The sequence below is a fragment of the Medicago truncatula genome, chromosome 4 (assembly GCF_003473485.1).
Source record: "Medicago truncatula cultivar Jemalong A17 chromosome 4, MtrunA17r5.0-ANR, whole genome shotgun sequence".
In the NCBI taxonomy this organism is placed as follows: Eukaryota; Viridiplantae; Streptophyta; class Magnoliopsida; order Fabales; family Fabaceae; genus Medicago; species Medicago truncatula.
In genome coordinates this window covers 62,498,384-62,515,581 of record NC_053045.1, presented here as the reverse complement: position 1 = coordinate 62,515,581, position 17,198 = coordinate 62,498,384, and the positions used below count along the sequence as shown (strand labels likewise).

Below are 17,198 nucleotides of genomic sequence, written 5' to 3'. Positions count from 1 at the left end.
TGAAAATGATAAATTTAATTTTTTAAAAGTCAAAATATTTTTGAAACCAATGTAAATATGCTATGCTACTTTTGACTTCCTTAACCATTGCTCTGAGGGCAATGGTTAGCAAGACCCATTTAATATATTCTACTTTTCATTTATGATAATGAAGAATACGTCCATACTTACAAAACACTTAACCATTTTTCTCTATCTTTCACTTATACACCATTCCGTCATTATTATAAGCAAAAATTTATTTTTTAGATTCATTCAATAATTTTTATAGATCACATACATCATCATAAATGAATCGAAAAAGTAAATTTTTATTTATAATAGTGAGAGAATGGTGCACAATTTTCTATTATTATGGAACTGAGCAAATATGATGATTTTACTAATTTTGAGAGGCTAGCTAGCATTGTAGTCTTCCTCGATAGGGTCAAAAGTCAATGAGCCCATTGGGCCAAAGTGAAGGTATTGATTGATGTGGGCCCAGAAACAGTTGGCAGTTTGGCGAACTCTCGCGTTTCTTCACTCTCTGAGTCTGAGGGGGTTTGGAGTTGAATGTTGTAGCCTTGTAGGTGATTGATCGATGGGTAACACATCTTCCATGCTCACACAGTACGACATTGAAGAAGTTCAACAACACTGCAAACACGCATGTAACGATAACGATACTCTCTCTCTCTCTTTCAATCTCTAATTCTCACCTTCATTTCTATTTTTCTAACTTCTTCCATTTCCGTTTGTAGTTACTCAGCAAGAGATCGTTTCTCTTTACCAGCGTTTCTGTCAGCTTGATCGCAACAACTGTGGTTTCATTCCTTCCGATGAATTTCTCTCCATTCCCGAATTCGCCGTCAACCCTCTCTCTCAGGTCAGGTATCTCCCTCTTTCTCTTCCTCGCAAGGTGCTTTAAATCGATTTGAATTCAAAATGCTAAATGCTAATGAGTTATTCAATTTTTCAGAGTTTGCTGAGAATGCTGGATGGCTTTAACTTCAAGGAATTTATAGCTTTCTTGTCTGCATTCAGTCCACGTTCTACTCTCCAACACAAAATTGAATGTGTGTATTCATCTTAATTTGTTCATTGCTTGCATAGATTGATAACTGGATTGAATTTGAATGATTTCTTTTTGTAGTTATTTTCAAGGTTTATGATACGGACTGCAATGGAAAAGTTAGTTTTGATGACATGTTGACGGTTTTGAGGGATTTGACTGGGCAATATATGTCTGAACATCAAAGAAAGGTTACCAATCTTTCTCCTGCTCCTTCTATGCTTTCTGTTATGTGTGTGAATTGGCCTTTCACTGTCACTTTTCATCTTATTTACTATAGAGAATGTCCAATTTCTATTTAGAGTTCCTTTCAAATCGATTTTGGGAATTTGATGTTTCAAAGGATGATCGACAATTGAATTTGATGTTTCAAAGGATGATCCACGGTGGACTGGTACTTAAAAAATGATTAAAACTCCAACGACGAGAAACATCGTCTCTTGGTAGTAGATGTTAATCATCCTCCTCATTTTTACGATTGAAATAATGGCTTAATTGAAAAAACGGAAAATAAATTTGTAGCTCTTATTAAACTGACATCAATCAAGTCACTGTCTTAGCCGTAAATATGAGAAATGTCACGAGTTTTTATTTCGGAATAGTGTAGTCTTCAGTCGTTGAAATTTTCTGATAATTTGAAGTACTTATCCATGGTGGACCACTTATGAAGGTGGTCCACCGAAGAACTCACCTCAAATAATAACATGAGTATGTGCCTATTTATGGAATTATACTCGGAGAAGCTGAAAAACTAAGCAAAAGACACTATGTAACCTTGGAAGATGAGATAAAGCTTTTTTTAAAACTCTTACTGATTGTACTCTTCCTGTCCCTTTAAAATACATGTCATTGAGTATGTGTGCGTGTGTGTGTGTGATATCAGTGTGTGTATTTGTGATTGAAAATATGTAAATCAGGTTGAGAATGGAGACTTTATTGGAGGATATCAGTTTTCTTACTATTGTTATTTAGCATTTCAATTTCCCAAAATAATGAGGGATGATTTTGTCTGCTTATAACAGCTTGTGATGTGTTCTGTTTTGTACATACAGGAAGTTCTGGCACAGGTCCTTGAGGAAGCTGGTTATACAAAGGATTCTTTCTTAGTCTTGTCTGACTTCATGAAGGTACTGAAACAAATAATAATATCTAGCATGACTTCTTGCACTGGAATACTCAAGTTTGGTTAAACATTTTTATAGGCAAGTGGTAGATCAGGGATTATGCACCAAGTTCTTTTTGGTTTTTCTCATTCATATTATTATGATCTTAACTATTTACTTCAAATACATGGAAACTCTCTCCCAGAATATTACCTATATATGATTGCACACATGATAGCTTGGAGTGACGAGGTTGCTGACTGCCATCGAGTATGGAAATTGTTCAGCGAGACTACACTGACCTGGCCTTTTTTTCTCAAATCAAGGCCTGAGATTGACCGGGACCTATCTGATATAGGATTATTTCCATTGCTTGATCTTGAGAAGAGTATTATTTAGTCTGAAATTCTATTTAACTTCTGCAGTAAGACTTTCAAACACGTTATAATGCTTAGCCCTAAATTGAGCTTAGAGCTGTAGGCCTCAGTATTTGTGCAGTTTAACGGGTCAAATCCTTTAAACAGACTGTATGAACTAAGGCCATAGATTTGTGACAGGCTGTATGAACTATTCCCGCCTTTACTGCTGATGAGTTAAACCAACCTCAATATCTTTATTTGAAACATAGGTCCTAATTAGATTTAGCATATATAAACTTTATGGTTATCTTAGAAACCTAGGTCTTACTGTTTGTGGGTGATACAACTGAATCCACGCTCGTGATTGTTTTAGGGCCATACATCTTCATACTCATGCTGAATTTCTACTATGCACAATGAACACTGCTATCTGTTGATATTTGTTCAGTATGCGTCTTTCATTTTAAAAAAATGTTTGACAATCCCTTTTTACTGTTAGATTCTTGGCAATTCGGATTTGAAGATGGAAGCAGAGGTTCCCGTGGATTAGAATGAGGATAGAAATTTCCCTAGTGTATAATATACCCACAAAAAATCTCTCTGTCATGCCTTACTTTGGGTTTGATGAGGGAGATTTTTTATTCTCTCTTTTCTTCCTCAGTGTGAATGATAGTATATGTTGATTGCAAAACAAAAACTTGGGTGATAAGACAACTGCATTCGACGCTGTTTATTTCTATTTAGAAATAATGTTTGAAGTAAATATGATTTTTTTAGCTATTGGTGTGGCAACTATTGAGTTTCGTATGACGTTTGAATAGTTGACAATATTTACTTTTTTGAACTCTAGTAATGATTGGAAGGTTTCTGTAAAATATATTCCTCCTACTCCTTTTCCTCCTCAGATGTAATGTATTGTAAATCTATAAATAGAGTAAAGAAACAAGCAAATAAGAAGAGCTAAATTGCATTGCAAAAGGAAGAAATAGATAAACATGCTAAAGGGAGGCTGAAACGAGCCTAATCATCATCTGTTAAGAAATCTAATAACAATGTTGTCAACAGAATTGGTGACTAGTGTAGTAACTCATCAGTGGATTTTTTTTTATTGAGGCAGCATAACGCTGCTTTGGATCTTGCAAGACCCCCTTGGTTCTTCAAGTGCATGCTATCACGCCTCATAAGAGTGTTGTTGTTCCCACATCCATTGTTTCTTAGAAACACATGGAAATGACCCAAAAAAACTCGGCGGTAGTTAACCGCCGAGTTTTTTTGGGTCATTTCCATGTGTTTCTAAGAAACAATGGATGTGAGAACAACAATTTTTGCCTCATAATATTCAAATAATTGTTCAATAAGCCCCTCAAATTGCTCATATTTTCATAAAAGTAATTGTTTGTTATGTGTAACATTCAAAATTGTATAATAGAATATCAATTTAAATAAGGAGAATACTAATATGTGTCATTGGGGCATTGGTTAAAGTACTAAAATAAGTAAGTTTGCATAAAAAAAGTGGTGCAATTATTGCAAGAAACAAGTAAAGACTTGTATTTCCAAGATAAAATTTCTATTAGTGAAATCTTTAACTAATGTCCGTAACGGCAAGACCCCATTTTTGGTGGTGTCAAGACCCTTTAAATAAAGATATGGTTACGCATATGTGCATGGTAAATCATATACTACAACATTATTAGGCGTGGTTGGGAGTATATGTTTTTTTTAATGATCATTGATCACAAGCAGTAAGTAGAAATTCACCTCACAATGGATAAGTAGGGAATTCAGATTCAAACTCAAACTTCCGCATATTGCAATGTCTCTACCAACTAGGTTATGCAAAGGAATGCATATACGTTTTTAAATTAAATTATTGATTGTTACGGGTATTATGTTTTTGGATCATGCTAATTTGTATTGAACTTAAAATGGAAATAAAAAAAATAAGTTTTATATTGAAAATATAACATTTGAAACTTGTAAAATATTGAATGTACAATTTACAATAAAGGATCTCTACATTTAACGTCTTAACTTGTGTCCCAAGAACACAAGTTAGCATTTTCCTATATTTTTTTATCAAACCATTCAAACATTATATATAATACAGTAGAATATAATTTTTTTTTTTATTTGTTCTTGTTACTCTTGTCATTTAGAGGAGCGAACACACAATATTTACTTTTAGAGCATTGGATGAATTAGAATGATATTTTAAAAATTCTTCACAAAAAATTGATATTTTAATGAGCCACAATTTTCCTTTAACCAATCTTATTGACGAGGGCTTTGATTTCGATAAGTAGAGTATCGAATTTAAATTTGAAATCTTATAATAAGAGTTTTTATTTATTTAAAAAGGTCCACCTTATATTTATTATAAAAAATAGACCCACATTACATGACGTGAAGAAACAATGGTGATTTTGAATATAAGTTTTTTAAGACACAAGGAGATATTATTTTCGACTGTATTACACATTTACACTTATATATATTATAATATTAGAATTTTTTAAGACAAAAGGAAATATTATTCTTTTAGTTTTTTTTACTGAAATTATTTTATTTTATTTATACACATTTGTTTGTATGAAGTCTCATGCCAGTCAAAGCAATTGTTTTGACCAATTTAAAACAATATGTGCATGAATAATTTACAAGAACTCCAAAAAAAAATCTATCTACTTACTAGTATATTATAAAGATAAGTCCCTAGGATTTTACCATTTTGCCCCTATGAGGGGCATTTTAGTAATTTCCTATTGATGGGGTGTGGTTAGTGCCACCTCAACATTTTCAGGGTGCATTTCCCATTTTGCCCTTCACCTTTTTTTAATTATTTTATAATTTTTATATTTTTAATAACTTTTATAATTTTTATTTTTTTAACTATTTTTCAATTTTTTCATCCAAATTCAGTTGCTTCTAAATTGCCATTGTGGGAGAGTAAGGTATCGCTTGACCCAGTTTTTTTCCAACTTCTCTACATTTTTAAGGAGAAGTTAGGTCAAACACACTATCAATTATTTTTATTTCAATATTGTTTGATCATCACGACCTCACAAATATTTTTATTCACACTGTCATTTAATGATACCAAATAATTTTATTTCCTTTCTTCAACCTCGCAAATATTTACACACACATTAACGTTTAGAGTAATATTTTATGTCCGTCTGTCTGTGTTTTTGTTACGCTGATGCATATAATTTTGTTTAGTGTTGCTTGATTGAGTGCTACATCACTGATTTTTTTTAACTATTTTCCAATTTTTATATTTTTAAATTATTTTAACTATTTTCCAATTTTTTTATTTTTAAATTATTTTAACTATTTTCCAATTTTTTTATTTTTAACTATTTTCCAAAAGTTGTTGAATGCTACTTCAAAAAATTATTTCTCGACAATTTATTTCACAAGCATCTCTCTTCAATTCACTTTGGGAACCTTTTCTTTTATTTTCAAATATTATATTTCAATATGTTTTTTTATTCCATTTAATTTTTTTTAGCCGTTCCATTTAATTTTTAAAAGGATGTTCCATTTAATTTTATTACTTTTTTTCAAAGAAATTTTATTATCTTTTTATCACTTATATATTTATTTTAAATATCGTTTAATCATAACAACCTCAAAAATATTTTTATTTTCTTTCTTCAATCTCGCAAATATACAGACACACATATTAGCGTTTAGAGTAATATTTTATGTGTGTCTGTTTTTTTGTTACGCTAATGCGTATAATTTTTATAAAATTTTGATTTTAATTAAAAGTAAAATATTAGAGTAACTTATTATTTTACAATCCGATTTGATTGTTTTTTGACCATGTTTCTTGAATTGTTGTCGTGACTTTAACACTTCTCAAGCTCGGAGTCAAAACTTCAGTTAGAACTTAAGTCATAGTTCGACTTCTTCTCAACATACTTCGTACAACGATTTTTCCAAACTGTCTCAGGTTAGGCCAATTGCTGAATTTATAAACTTAGTCAATGTCTGCTTTTTTATGCACAAACATGCTTTGAGTTTTTTTACGCATAAATTAAAAATACATATTGCATTATTCTTTATTTCATGTGCATAATTTGTTTTAGGAAACATATTGCATCACTATTTGGAAAACAACTAAATTCAATCTTATCCATTTTGGATTGTATTATGAGAGTTGCACCAAATGTTCGAAGATATCAATGTCAATTGGTGCTAGCTATATATGCACATGCGGAAGTGATGCTTAATTTCCATTTGTTTCAACAATGTTAATTGGTCAACGGGGTACATATAATGTACATGCATGCATTTATCTAGACTTTATAGGAAGATAATATGATGATAAATTAGAAGTCATGTTACATTTTCTTTAGCTTAAAATCAGTTATGCTACCTTTATTTTATAAATTATATGTAACTATATTCGCATACATCTTATCTATGTAAATATGCATTAGACTAATATTGCAGTTATTTTCCTATTTAGCCTTTCCCAAACGAGGTGTCAAGAACAATTGTGAAAGGAAGCGCAAAACAATCACTCTCATTGATGACCAGACACAGAGACAGTATAATTGTCATCTCATTACCGCCGATAGAGCAAGCTATGAAAATTACTTGGGTGGGCAGTGGTTCAATTTCTGCAGATAACGAGTGATGGAAGAAGGTGGTAAGCTCATCTTTGATCTCAAAAAGTCACAGAAGAACTTGCAAATTCGAGTTGTTCCAAAGTAGATCTTTGTTGTTGAACTATTTTAACTTCTACTATTTTGACGTATCGCTTTGAACTGTAGTCGTAAACTATCTTGACTTTGGGATGTCATTTGTTCTTTTCATTTTGTCTGATGTAAGTATTGGCAAAAATCCATTTTTGGTTAGTCTATGAAACTTGCAATCTCTTTTATAAACCTAACAATTACGTAACGTTAATCTGCACATTGTTGGTTCCTTCATTGGTTCCAATTAGTATCATGTTAATTGTAATGTTGTTTTTCTAATCTCTTGAGAAAAATAAAACATGCTATTTTCCTACAGTAAATCTTTATAATGCTTTGGTAAATGTTTTAGAAATGTACATATATATAACTTCTAATTAACACTGCAATTTGTTTTGTACCTAGCACTTCTCAAATGAGATATCAATGACATTTCTAAAAGGAACACGGAAAACAATCACACTCATCGACAAACAAGCTCAAAAAAGGTATAAGTGTCGCTTGATAACGGCAAAGAGAGCAAGTTACAAAAAATACTTAGGCGGCCAATGGTTCAAATTTTGCCGAGAACATATGTTAGAGGTAGGTGATAAGTTAATTTTTGATCTAGAGAAGCCACCTAAAAATATGCACGTTCAAGTCGTTTCCAAATAAAGATTTGGTGTTCATGATCCGCACTTTCAACAGATCACCTTAACTCTAATCCTAGACTAGATTATCTTCACTCACTGATCCTTCATTGGTTCCAATTGTTTTCATCCTAAATATTATGTCAATTCCTAATCTCATAAACTGATTATATGCTCTCTTAATCAGCCCATACATATTTTATGATGAATCACAATGTTCCGTCGTTTTAACATCTCTTCTTTCAAAGAATTTTTTTATCGAATACGTTATTGAACCCGTGCGAAGCACGGGTTTTTAACTAGTTATATCCTATAAAAAAAAATAGAAATCATTTTTTTTATTTACAAAAACACAAGAGGATTATATACAATGGGTATTATATTTATATAAATGAGAGAAATGCTAATAAATGCTCCTTAGTACTCCCTCCGTTTCGAAATACATGTCCAATTTTTGCAATGTGCGCTATTCACTTGACTTACTTTGACCATACTTTTTAACTAATATATAAATACAAATATTAGCATGTAAGATGTTGTTTGATTTATCTCGACAAATATTTTCAAAATATTAAATTTTTATAATTTTTTACTTTAGATAATTAAATATATTAACGGTTAAAATTGTGCATTGACATATGTGAAGTGATTGACTTGGACATCTATTTTGAAACGGAGGAAGTATTGGTTAATGAGTCAAATATAATAATATTTTGCATTAAAAATTGTGTAGTCAATGCATTCAAAGCTTAAGAAATTTTCATTTTTATTTAAAATTTCTTTTTTTTTGGCTTTCTTGGTCAGCATGACCCTATAAATAAAATACAAGAAAATTATGTAATTTTTTGTTGAGAAATGTTAACGAGTGGACAGTACTTAAGAACTTCGATAGTAATTTTTTGTTTGCATTTAGTCATGAAAATGCTTTTATTTTTGAACGCATGACTAGGAGGAAGCCAGCAGCAAAATGAATGAAGGGAGGGTTGAATTGAATGCATGCGTGTGTTGGAGTTTGACTTGACACATTTAATTTAATAATGAGGTCGGTTCTCAATTATAACCGTTGAGAAATTATTATTCCTCTGACCAGAGCAAACAAACGGCTTTCCCAAATTGAAAAATTACTCAGAAAATTAAAATTAAAAAGAAAAAGAAAAGAATCGAAAAGAATTGCGACGTGTAAGGAACATTTGCGGGAGACAAGACAAGAGTATGACCCTACAATTTCACAAAACAAAACAAAACAATGAGTGAGATCACAGAATCAGACAGAATGAAGAAGAAGAAGAAGTCGAATAATAACAATAACTATGATTTTGTCTTTTAACAACAAACGAAACTCACACTCTCTTGTTCTTTTCTACATTCCAACAACTTCCTCTGCGTAGGTAATTTCATTTCTTATTTTTTTCTTCATCACCCTCCAATTTGTATATTCATTCATAATCATAGGATTTTATCTATTTATTTATTTATGTTTGGAAAAAATAAAAACAATACAATTGGAAGGGTCGATTTGGTTCTTGATTACATTTCCTTGTTACAAAAGCGTTACCAAGTCTTATATGGTTAGGTACTAGGTCGCTGTCTGTGATTCTGTGAATCAATCAATCAAATGCTACTAAGCAACCTTTACCTTTTCTTACGCGCTTTCTTCTATTTTCTTTTTGCACAATACAAAATTTCACCTTCACATTTTCTACTAGATTTTGCTTTCATTTTTTTACGATCAATAGATATATATTAACTGGTTTTTTTTATCAATACTGTTAGGATTCGGCAATTTAGCAATTTTTTTTTAGCAGTTTCATCAAGGTTAGTGTATCAATCAAAGACACACACATTTCATGAATTAGAATTTTTTTTTTGTGATTATAACAAATTTTGAATCAACAGTTAGCATCTAAGAAAATGAACCCGAGTAGTTGTGTTTTTAGCTATTTACTTGTAATTGATCGTGCATTTCCTTGCTGTTTCTGGTGTCGTTTTATTAATTTTTTTTTTTTTTTTTGTGGTTATAACGAACTTTGAAATTATGACTTCGAACAAATTATAGGTAGTTATGAATATCTTAAGCGAGCACCAACAGCATCTGAGAAAATGCATATAAATTTTGTCATTGGATGGATGGATGAAAAGGAACCCAATTCAACCACAAATCATTATTTTTCTCATTCAATGGTTGACTTAAATTTTTTATCTTGTGTTTCAGGAACAAGTGACTGCTTCAAGTTCAACATTTAATCAATTTTAGGGTGGTAGAAACTAAGTGACTGCTTCAAGTTCAACATTCAATAGAATCCATCATGTCTGAGAGTGATATAACAGCCATGAAGGAGACTCTTCGTGCGCAACAACAACTTCTGCAGAAACTATACGCGGAATTGGATCAGGAAAGAGAAGCCTCAGCAACTGCAGCAAGTGAAGCAATGGACATGATACTGCGTCTGCAAGGTGAAAAGGCTGCGGTGAAGATGGAAGCAAGTCACTATAAGAGAATGTCAGAGGAAAAGATAGGTCATGCCGAGGCTACCCTTGAGGTTTTTGAAGAGCTTATGTATCAGAAAGAAATGGAAATTGCTTCTCTTGAGTTTCAAGTATGTGCTTATAAACACAAACTTCTAACACTAGGTGCTGATTTCAATGCAAGTGAGTTTGAATTCCCTGAAGACCATATCTTGAATAGAAATGATCAACAACATAATGGAGAAAATGTTCAGAGTAGTACTATAAAAAGGCTAAGCTCATTGCCACCTATTCCGTCTAAGAACAGGGACCGAGCTAACCGAAAGAGAGATCGATCGCCGACTCCAATTCCAGTTTCAGATGTGATTCCTAATACACTTGAAGATAGGGACCGAGAAGTCATTTCACCAAGCTTGGAATTGCCAAGAAAATCTATGGATTTAACATATGGAACACTTGATTCATATTGGAACCAAATCCAAAGCTTAGACGAAAAAGTGAACGAGATTTCGGATTGTAAAGAGTCGGGAGTTGAAAAATGTGCAAACCTGAGGAGTAGAAGAGGGAGATCATGTTCAATATTTTCACAAGAAAGCAATAAGATACCTCTTGATAAATCATATAGATTACCTTATCCTATTAATGCAGATAAAGAAAATCACTTTGAAAGGGGAATGGATACACCGCAAGTTTCTAGTCCCTCTTGTTCGGTTAATGTGCATGATGTATTTGAAGTTCCACAAACAAGTGAAAAGCATGAAGTTAGTGAACATGGGAAAAGAAGACTTGAGAGATGGATTTCAGATGTAGATAACAGATTAATAAAACCAGATTCTATGTCTGAGGAAATCATAGAAGCACATGTTAAGCATGATATGGAGAAGCTCAAGAGCATCATGCTTAGCACAAATCATGAAGTCAAAAAATCAAATCATAAAGGTGCGAAGAGTGCTGTAGATTGTAATGTTGAAGCTGAGTTTCATAAGTTGCATCAGAGAATTGATAGGCTTGAGAGGGAGAGAGTTAGTATAAGGCAAGATGAGATTAGGCATGAAGGAAATGGAGAAGAGTATTTGAGGTTGTTGAAGGACATTCAGAGTCAACTCAATTCAATACAGTCAGAGATGAGAAACTGTAATAAAACCAAAAAAGCTTCACCTAAGAAGGAGGATGTTTCTTTGGGACCTCTTCAAGAGGTAATGTGCCTTTTCCTTTTCTTTTGAGAAAACCTAGTTATTCTTTGATATTTTACATTTAGGCCATGTTTGAATAAACAACTTAATGAAGCAATTATAACATAAGCCCTTGTTATATAAGTGCTTATTGCATAAGTATAAGTTGTTTCTATAACAAAAGATAAAACAAAGTCAAACTGTTTTCATATAAGCTAAGTTGTTCTCAGCCTAACCTGGAGAGCTTACGGGAGTAAGCTGAAAACAACTTATGAATATGCAATACGCTTTTTGCGTAAGCTCTCCTGAACAGTCTCACAAGTACTTATGTCGGTGGATGGGCTCAAATACGTCAAGTCATTCCAAATAGGCCCTTTATGACCAAGGGATGGAATAATTACGGACTAACTTTTGTTTCTTGAATTATTTTTCTTCAACTTTATAATAAGATTTTTCAAATTTCTATGAACAGGCAATGCTGTATTTTTGGCTTTGATCAAATTACTACAGATTACAGAATGAACATCTCAGATAACTGATCAACTCAGAGCATTATTTGGTGTACATATTATACTTTGTTCACAAAGATGATTGTGTTTGGTATAGGAAGGTAAAATAGATCTTATAGGCTGAATTTTAGTTACTGAAGAGTGTATACATTTTCATATAGTTCAATATTTTACAATTGACACTAGCGAGACAGGTGAGTTGAATTTTTTGTGACTGAATATGGTGTCTTGTGTTTTTTTGCCCCGGTGATTATACAACTTAGTGGATTCAAAACTTGCAAAATTGACAGTGCATTTTTACATAAATTATTCATATGTATAGATGCCTAACTCAGTCACTATCGATATGATGTTCACAGTAGTTATTTATTTAAGTGTGAGACTTAAAAGTTATCTAGAGTCTAGTGAAATCCTTTATAGTACACTTATGAAATCCATTGCATCAAATATATATCTCCGTGGATATTGAATCCAGCTGTTAGTAACGTGAGCTTGAAGACATAAAATGTTACTAACGTGACATGGTTATGAATAAAGCTTAATGAATTAAATAAACTAAATGGAAAATTCCAATGATAATAATTGGAAAACCGACCACCAGAGAAGATGTGTGATGCACTTGGATTTCACAGCAAAGGGAAGCATTCAGAATTTGCATATGAAATGTATCCACATGAATTTCTGATTAAATAACCTTACTTCATAAGTCCATTTTTTATTTAATGCAATCTGAGTGAGATTCACTCAACGATTAATAGTATGTTAAAATAATGTATCAAATATTGTCTCTCTTTAGCATTTTTCAAAATGAGCTTTATTTGTTGGGGGATTCTTAATTGGAACTTTACCAGAAAGGATTAAGTAGAAATATCACAGTTTTTAAGTCTGTAATTTTTTATTTTTTTTAAAGAAGGTATGTAATGTTGATTTGCGTTTGTCTTGGAACCAAAAGAAACTCCATTTTGAAGCTGACATACGTATATAATTAATTAATTTTTATTGCAATATCCACCTTGTCATAGATCAATGGAATGTTGGAAAGATAGCTCAACACATCTTATCAATTTACAAGAAGCATGCTTATTAGTTTATTACTCCCTCCGTCTCACAAATAAAATTAGGAAAGAGGACACCTAATTTGAGACGGAAGGAGTAACTTGTACAAGATTGTGATGGGGAGTGAACTAATGGAATGTTGGAAAGATAGCTTAACACGATCTTTTTGAACCCCTCCTTTATGGATTTAGATTATGTGCAGTGTGATGCATGCAGCCACATTTGGACCCTCCTTCGGCGTCTGAACTCATACCACTGAGCTACACCTTCGAAGCTATTCGAATATGATAATAAGTAACTAACACTTGAGCAGATATTTAAAATTTATAAATTGACAATGGAATGTGTACAAAGCTTCACATTTACAATAGATGAAAATTAAACTCTTGATAACTTTTTTTTTTACTTTTCAATTGAATTATCTTCTCTTATGAAAGAATTATTGAGGTAATCCTTCAACCTCCCCATCTCTTGTGCTACATCTAGCATGGTTGGTCTTGTTGAAGGGTTTTGTTGTGTGCAGAGTAGCCCTAGCTCAATGAATTCCAAAACAACATCTTCCCAAATTTTACTACCATGCCTTAGCACACAAGAAAGAGAGAACCTTCGAAGTGCTTGTTCAACAATGTTTTCAAGTTTGTGTGGCTGTATGTATTGTCTCTTAACCCATTCATGTAAGCTAGAGCCTTCATGGACAAGGACATCGGTAGGGCGTTTACCTGTCACTATTTCTAACAGAATCACTCCAAAACTGTAAACATCACCCTCAGTTGAAGCTTGTTTTCCCATTCCATATTCTGTCTTGTTCAAGAAAATAGAGTGAGACAATATTGAGATGTACAACACAAAACTGTTTGATAAAAGGCAATCATAACACATACACACACACAAAAAAAAAGCCATGCTCAATTTCTTAAAACTGTAGTTAGATCCTGATTAAATAAAAAAAAAAACTTAATTACGCGTTTATACTAATACTGTAAATACTTATCATATAAGTGCTTGTGTATAAACTATTTCTATTACAAAAGATAAAATAAAGTCAAACTGTTTTCATATAAGCTATAAGCTATTTTCAAAAGCTATCATGGAGAGTTTATGGAGATAAACTGAAAACAGCTTATGGACATATCATAAACTATTTCCGTAAGTTTTCCGAAAGTCTCACAAGTGCTTATATTGGTAAATAAGCTCAGATAAGCCAATATTCCAAACATACTCTTAAGTTCTGTCCCATGTAAAATATTTCTAATCGAAATCCATACTGAAATTCTTAAACTATAATTCATCATTAACAAAAAAACAGTTTTGAACATGTCATGGAAAAATGTTGAATTGCAATTGACAAAGTACATACCAGGAGCTATATAACCAACAGAGCCACACAACAAGCCATGAGTTGAACTGAAAGATGTTGAGTTACATGTAGAAGTATTGGCATCACCTTTTAGAAGCCTTGAAATTCCAAAATCAGAGACCAAAGCTGTAAAGTCATCATCAAGTAGTATATTGCTAGGCTTAAGATCACAATGCACAACTTTCACAGGAGAATAATGGTGCAGATAACACATTCCCTCAGCTACATCACTACAAATCCTCACTAATTGAATCACATCTAACCTATGACTTAACTCATGGTTTGGATCATATAGGTTCCTCTCAAGACTACCATTTGACATCAGTGGAAGAACAATAGCCTTAAATTCTTGTTTGTTGCAAATTGTAATGATCCTTATTAAATTTCTGTGCCTTATCTTTTTAAGGATTTGGCATTCCCTTCTAAAGCTCCATGATATCTCATTATCTTTTGTTGCATCTAATACTTTCACTGCTACTCTTGTATTATCTAGGAGGACACCTTTGTAAACTCGTCCAAACTGACCTGAACCGATAAGGCTTGAAGCATTGAACCCTCCAGTGGCTTCTCTAAGTTGTCTATATGAAATTCTTGGATGCTTGATCTCTTTTGTTTCCACTTCTTCATCCTCCAAGTCACATCTGTTACTAACGGCTTGAAGTTTCTTCTTCACTTTTGACTTGATTATTATGGAGTCCCTACACATGCATATCACAGGTGTGCCAAATAGTAACACAGGAACTAGCAAAAACACCAAATGATAACTTTTTTTCCTATGACATTGTTGCATGCCTTTAAATGGACCACATAGATTATTGTTTCCTAGGAAAGAATCTATGGTTAAAGATGAAAACGCTCCTTTGTTTGAGACATTTCCTGAGAATTTGTTGAAAGAGAAGTTAAGTGCTTTGAGATAGGAACATAACTGGAGTGACTCTGGTATTGTTCCATTCAATTGGTTTGAAGATATATCAAGTGATTGAATATAAGGCAGTTGGCCTAATGTATAAGGGAGAGGACCTTCAAAGAAATTACCAGAAAGATTGAGATATTCTAATGCTATGCAATTTTCAAGTTGTGGTGGAATTCCACCAGAGAAATTATTCATAGATACGTCAATAGCAAGCACCATATCCATTTTGCTTAGTTCTAATGGTAAAATCCCTTGTAACTCATTGTTTGATAAATTCAAGTATAGTTTCAAGCTAGTCAATGCTGCAACTTCTGAAGGAATCATCCCTGTGATCTTGTTGTGAGACAAGTCTAGAATCTCCAAGTTGACACATTTTCCTAGAGTTGGTGGGATTGTCCCAGAAAGGTGGTTTTCATGAAGTAAAAGCCTTCTTAACTGAGCGAGTTTTGCGAAACTATCCGGTATCGAACCAGAAAGCTTGTTTTTTGACAAATCAAGTAGTCCAAGATGTTGGATGTCGCCAAGAGTTGAAGGAATCTCACCAGATAGATAATTCTTTGACAAATACATTCTCTCTAGCCTATTAATCTTGCATAGGCTGTGAGGTATTGTTCCGTTTATTCGGTTACTAGACAACTTTAAGAAAGTTAAGTTGGCAAGGTTGGCAATGTGAGGTGGAATAGAGCCATGTATGAGATTTTCTTCAAGGTGAAGGTGTTGCAAGCTTGAAGGAAGATTACCAATAATATGAGGCAGCCTCCCACCGAGACTGTTTCCGGCCAATTCAAGTTCTTGAAAGTTTGATGAATTCATCAAAGAAGCAAAGAAAGGTTCGAGGTTAGTGTTACCATCATGGCTAACAAAATTGTTATACGATAAGTAAAGGAATTGTAATTGTGGAAAATTACATATAATCTTAGATGGAAGTTCTCCACTCAACATATTTGACTCCAAATCAAGCCATTTAAGCTTAGTAGAATTTGAAAGAGCCAAAGGAACTTGTCCTACAAGTTTGTTAGACCAAAGCAAGAAGAACTTAAGCTCCTTAATGATACACTTATTGTTTAATGGGATTTTTCCACCTAATGAATTATTAGAGAGGTCTATATAACTCAATGAAGTAACATTGCATAAAAGGGGTGGAGGAATCTCTCCCTCAAGTTGATTGCTTCCCAAGTCAAGGTAGTACAAGTTGTGAAGTGAACCAAATTCTAAAGGAATGTCTCCTTGAAGTAAATTCCAAGATAAACTAAGTTGTTCAAGGTGAACTAAATAGCCTAATTCTCTTGGAATGTGACCCACCAAAAGATTCCCAGAAAGGTCAAGAATTTGCAACAAAGAGAGGTTAGCAAGAGCAGGGGAAATAGTTCCTCCTAGTGATTTTCCACTAAGATCAAGCTCTATGATCCTCTTATTATTACTTTCATTGTTGCATTTAACACCTGACCAATCACAAACATGAACAACAGTTAATTTCCAACTCTTTAGCGCGTTTTCGGGGTCCGAAATAATGTATGACATGAATGAAACAAGTGAATTTTTATCATTCATAAGACCAATATTTTCCTCATCATGAACTCTAGAATGAACAAGGACAAGAAAATAAAATAGAAGCATTGTAAGTTGTTTAAAAAAACACATCATGAATCAATATATTATTATGTCTTTTATCTGAATGAAGGAGAAAAAAAGTGAAAGAAATGTAGAAAGAAACTGAGGAATGTGTCATATCAGGTACAATTGTGGCTCAATATAAGGAAGCAGAAGTGATGGAAAAATTGAGTTGTTTGACTTGTGTTGTGCCTAACTGCCTTTGAAGTAACAAACGTACATTAATTTGGTGCTTAATAATATGTTTGACTTTATTTCAAAAT

General features: G+C 32.8%; 3 protein-coding genes across 5 annotated transcripts; 2 read left to right on the top strand and 1 right to left on the bottom strand.

Annotated features, from left to right (window-relative positions):
- Positions 1–500: 500 nt before the first annotated feature.
- LOC11444173 (calcineurin subunit B) lies at positions 501–3,390 on the top strand. Its single transcript, XM_003610226.3, has 6 exons — positions 501–650; positions 741–865; positions 959–1,055; positions 1,133–1,242; positions 2,104–2,178; positions 3,013–3,390. The coding sequence occupies exons 1-6, from the start codon at positions 581–583 to the stop codon at positions 3,061–3,063; spliced, it is 528 nt and encodes a 175-aa protein (XP_003610274.1). The 5' UTR covers positions 501–580; the 3' UTR covers positions 3,064–3,390.
- A 5,559-nt stretch (positions 3,391–8,949) lies between these two features.
- On the top strand, positions 8,950–12,281 carry LOC11440087 (myosin-binding protein 7). Of its 3 annotated transcripts, none has more exons than XM_024781064.2 (3): positions 8,950–9,239; positions 10,064–11,513; positions 11,962–12,281. In XM_024781064.2, the coding sequence occupies exons 2-3, from the start codon at positions 10,158–10,160 to the stop codon at positions 11,983–11,985; spliced, it is 1,380 nt and encodes a 459-aa protein (XP_024636832.1). In that variant the 5' UTR covers positions 8,950–9,239; positions 10,064–10,157; the 3' UTR covers positions 11,986–12,281. The 3 variants fall into 3 exon arrangements, with proteins under 3 accessions (XP_024636832.1, XP_003610273.1, XP_039689906.1); XM_003610225.4 differs by lacking the exon at positions 8,950–9,239 and adding an exon at positions 9,362–9,666; XM_039833972.1 differs by lacking the exon at positions 8,950–9,239 and having other exon boundaries at positions 9,677–11,513.
- A 731-nt stretch (positions 12,282–13,012) lies between these two features.
- LOC11442687 (putative leucine-rich repeat receptor-like serine/threonine-protein kinase At2g24130) lies at positions 13,013–17,198 on the bottom strand. Its single transcript, XM_003610224.4, has 2 exons — positions 14,412–17,198; positions 13,013–13,851 (listed from the first exon to the last, which is right to left on the bottom strand). Exons 1-2 carry the CDS (start codon positions 16,966–16,968, stop codon positions 13,457–13,459), a joined length of 2,952 nt encoding a protein of 983 aa, XP_003610272.2. The 5' UTR covers positions 16,969–17,198; the 3' UTR covers positions 13,013–13,456.

What these genes read in the sequence shown, in the direction of transcription:
- LOC11440087 (XM_024781064.2), top strand. Translation starts at nt 10,158, where the DNA reads ATGTCTGAGAGTGATATAACAGCCATGAAGGAGACTCTTCGTGCGCAA. An exon ending in CTTTGGGACCTCTTCAAGAG is followed by an intron (nt 11,514 to 11,961) that starts GTAATGTGCCTT and finishes TTCTATGAACAG; the next exon opens with GCAATGCTGTATTTTTGGCT.
- LOC11444173 (XM_003610226.3), top strand. Translation starts at nt 581, where the DNA reads ATGGGTAACACATCTTCCATGCTCACACAGTACGACATTGAAGAAGTT. An exon ending in ACAACACTGCAAACACGCAT is followed by an intron (nt 651 to 740) that starts GTAACGATAACG and finishes TTCCGTTTGTAG; the next exon opens with TTACTCAGCAAGAGATCGTT. An exon ending in TCTCCAACACAAAATTGAAT is followed by an intron (nt 1,056 to 1,132) that starts GTGTGTATTCAT and finishes TTCTTTTTGTAG; the next exon opens with TTATTTTCAAGGTTTATGAT.
- LOC11442687 (XM_003610224.4), bottom strand. Translation starts at nt 16,968, where the DNA reads ATGATGTGTTTTTTTAAACAACTTACAATGCTTCTATTTTATTTTCTT. An exon ending in TGTTGGTTATATAGCTCCTG is followed by an intron (nt 13,852 to 14,411) that starts GTATGTACTTTG and finishes TGAACAAGACAG; the next exon opens with AATATGGAATGGGAAAACAA.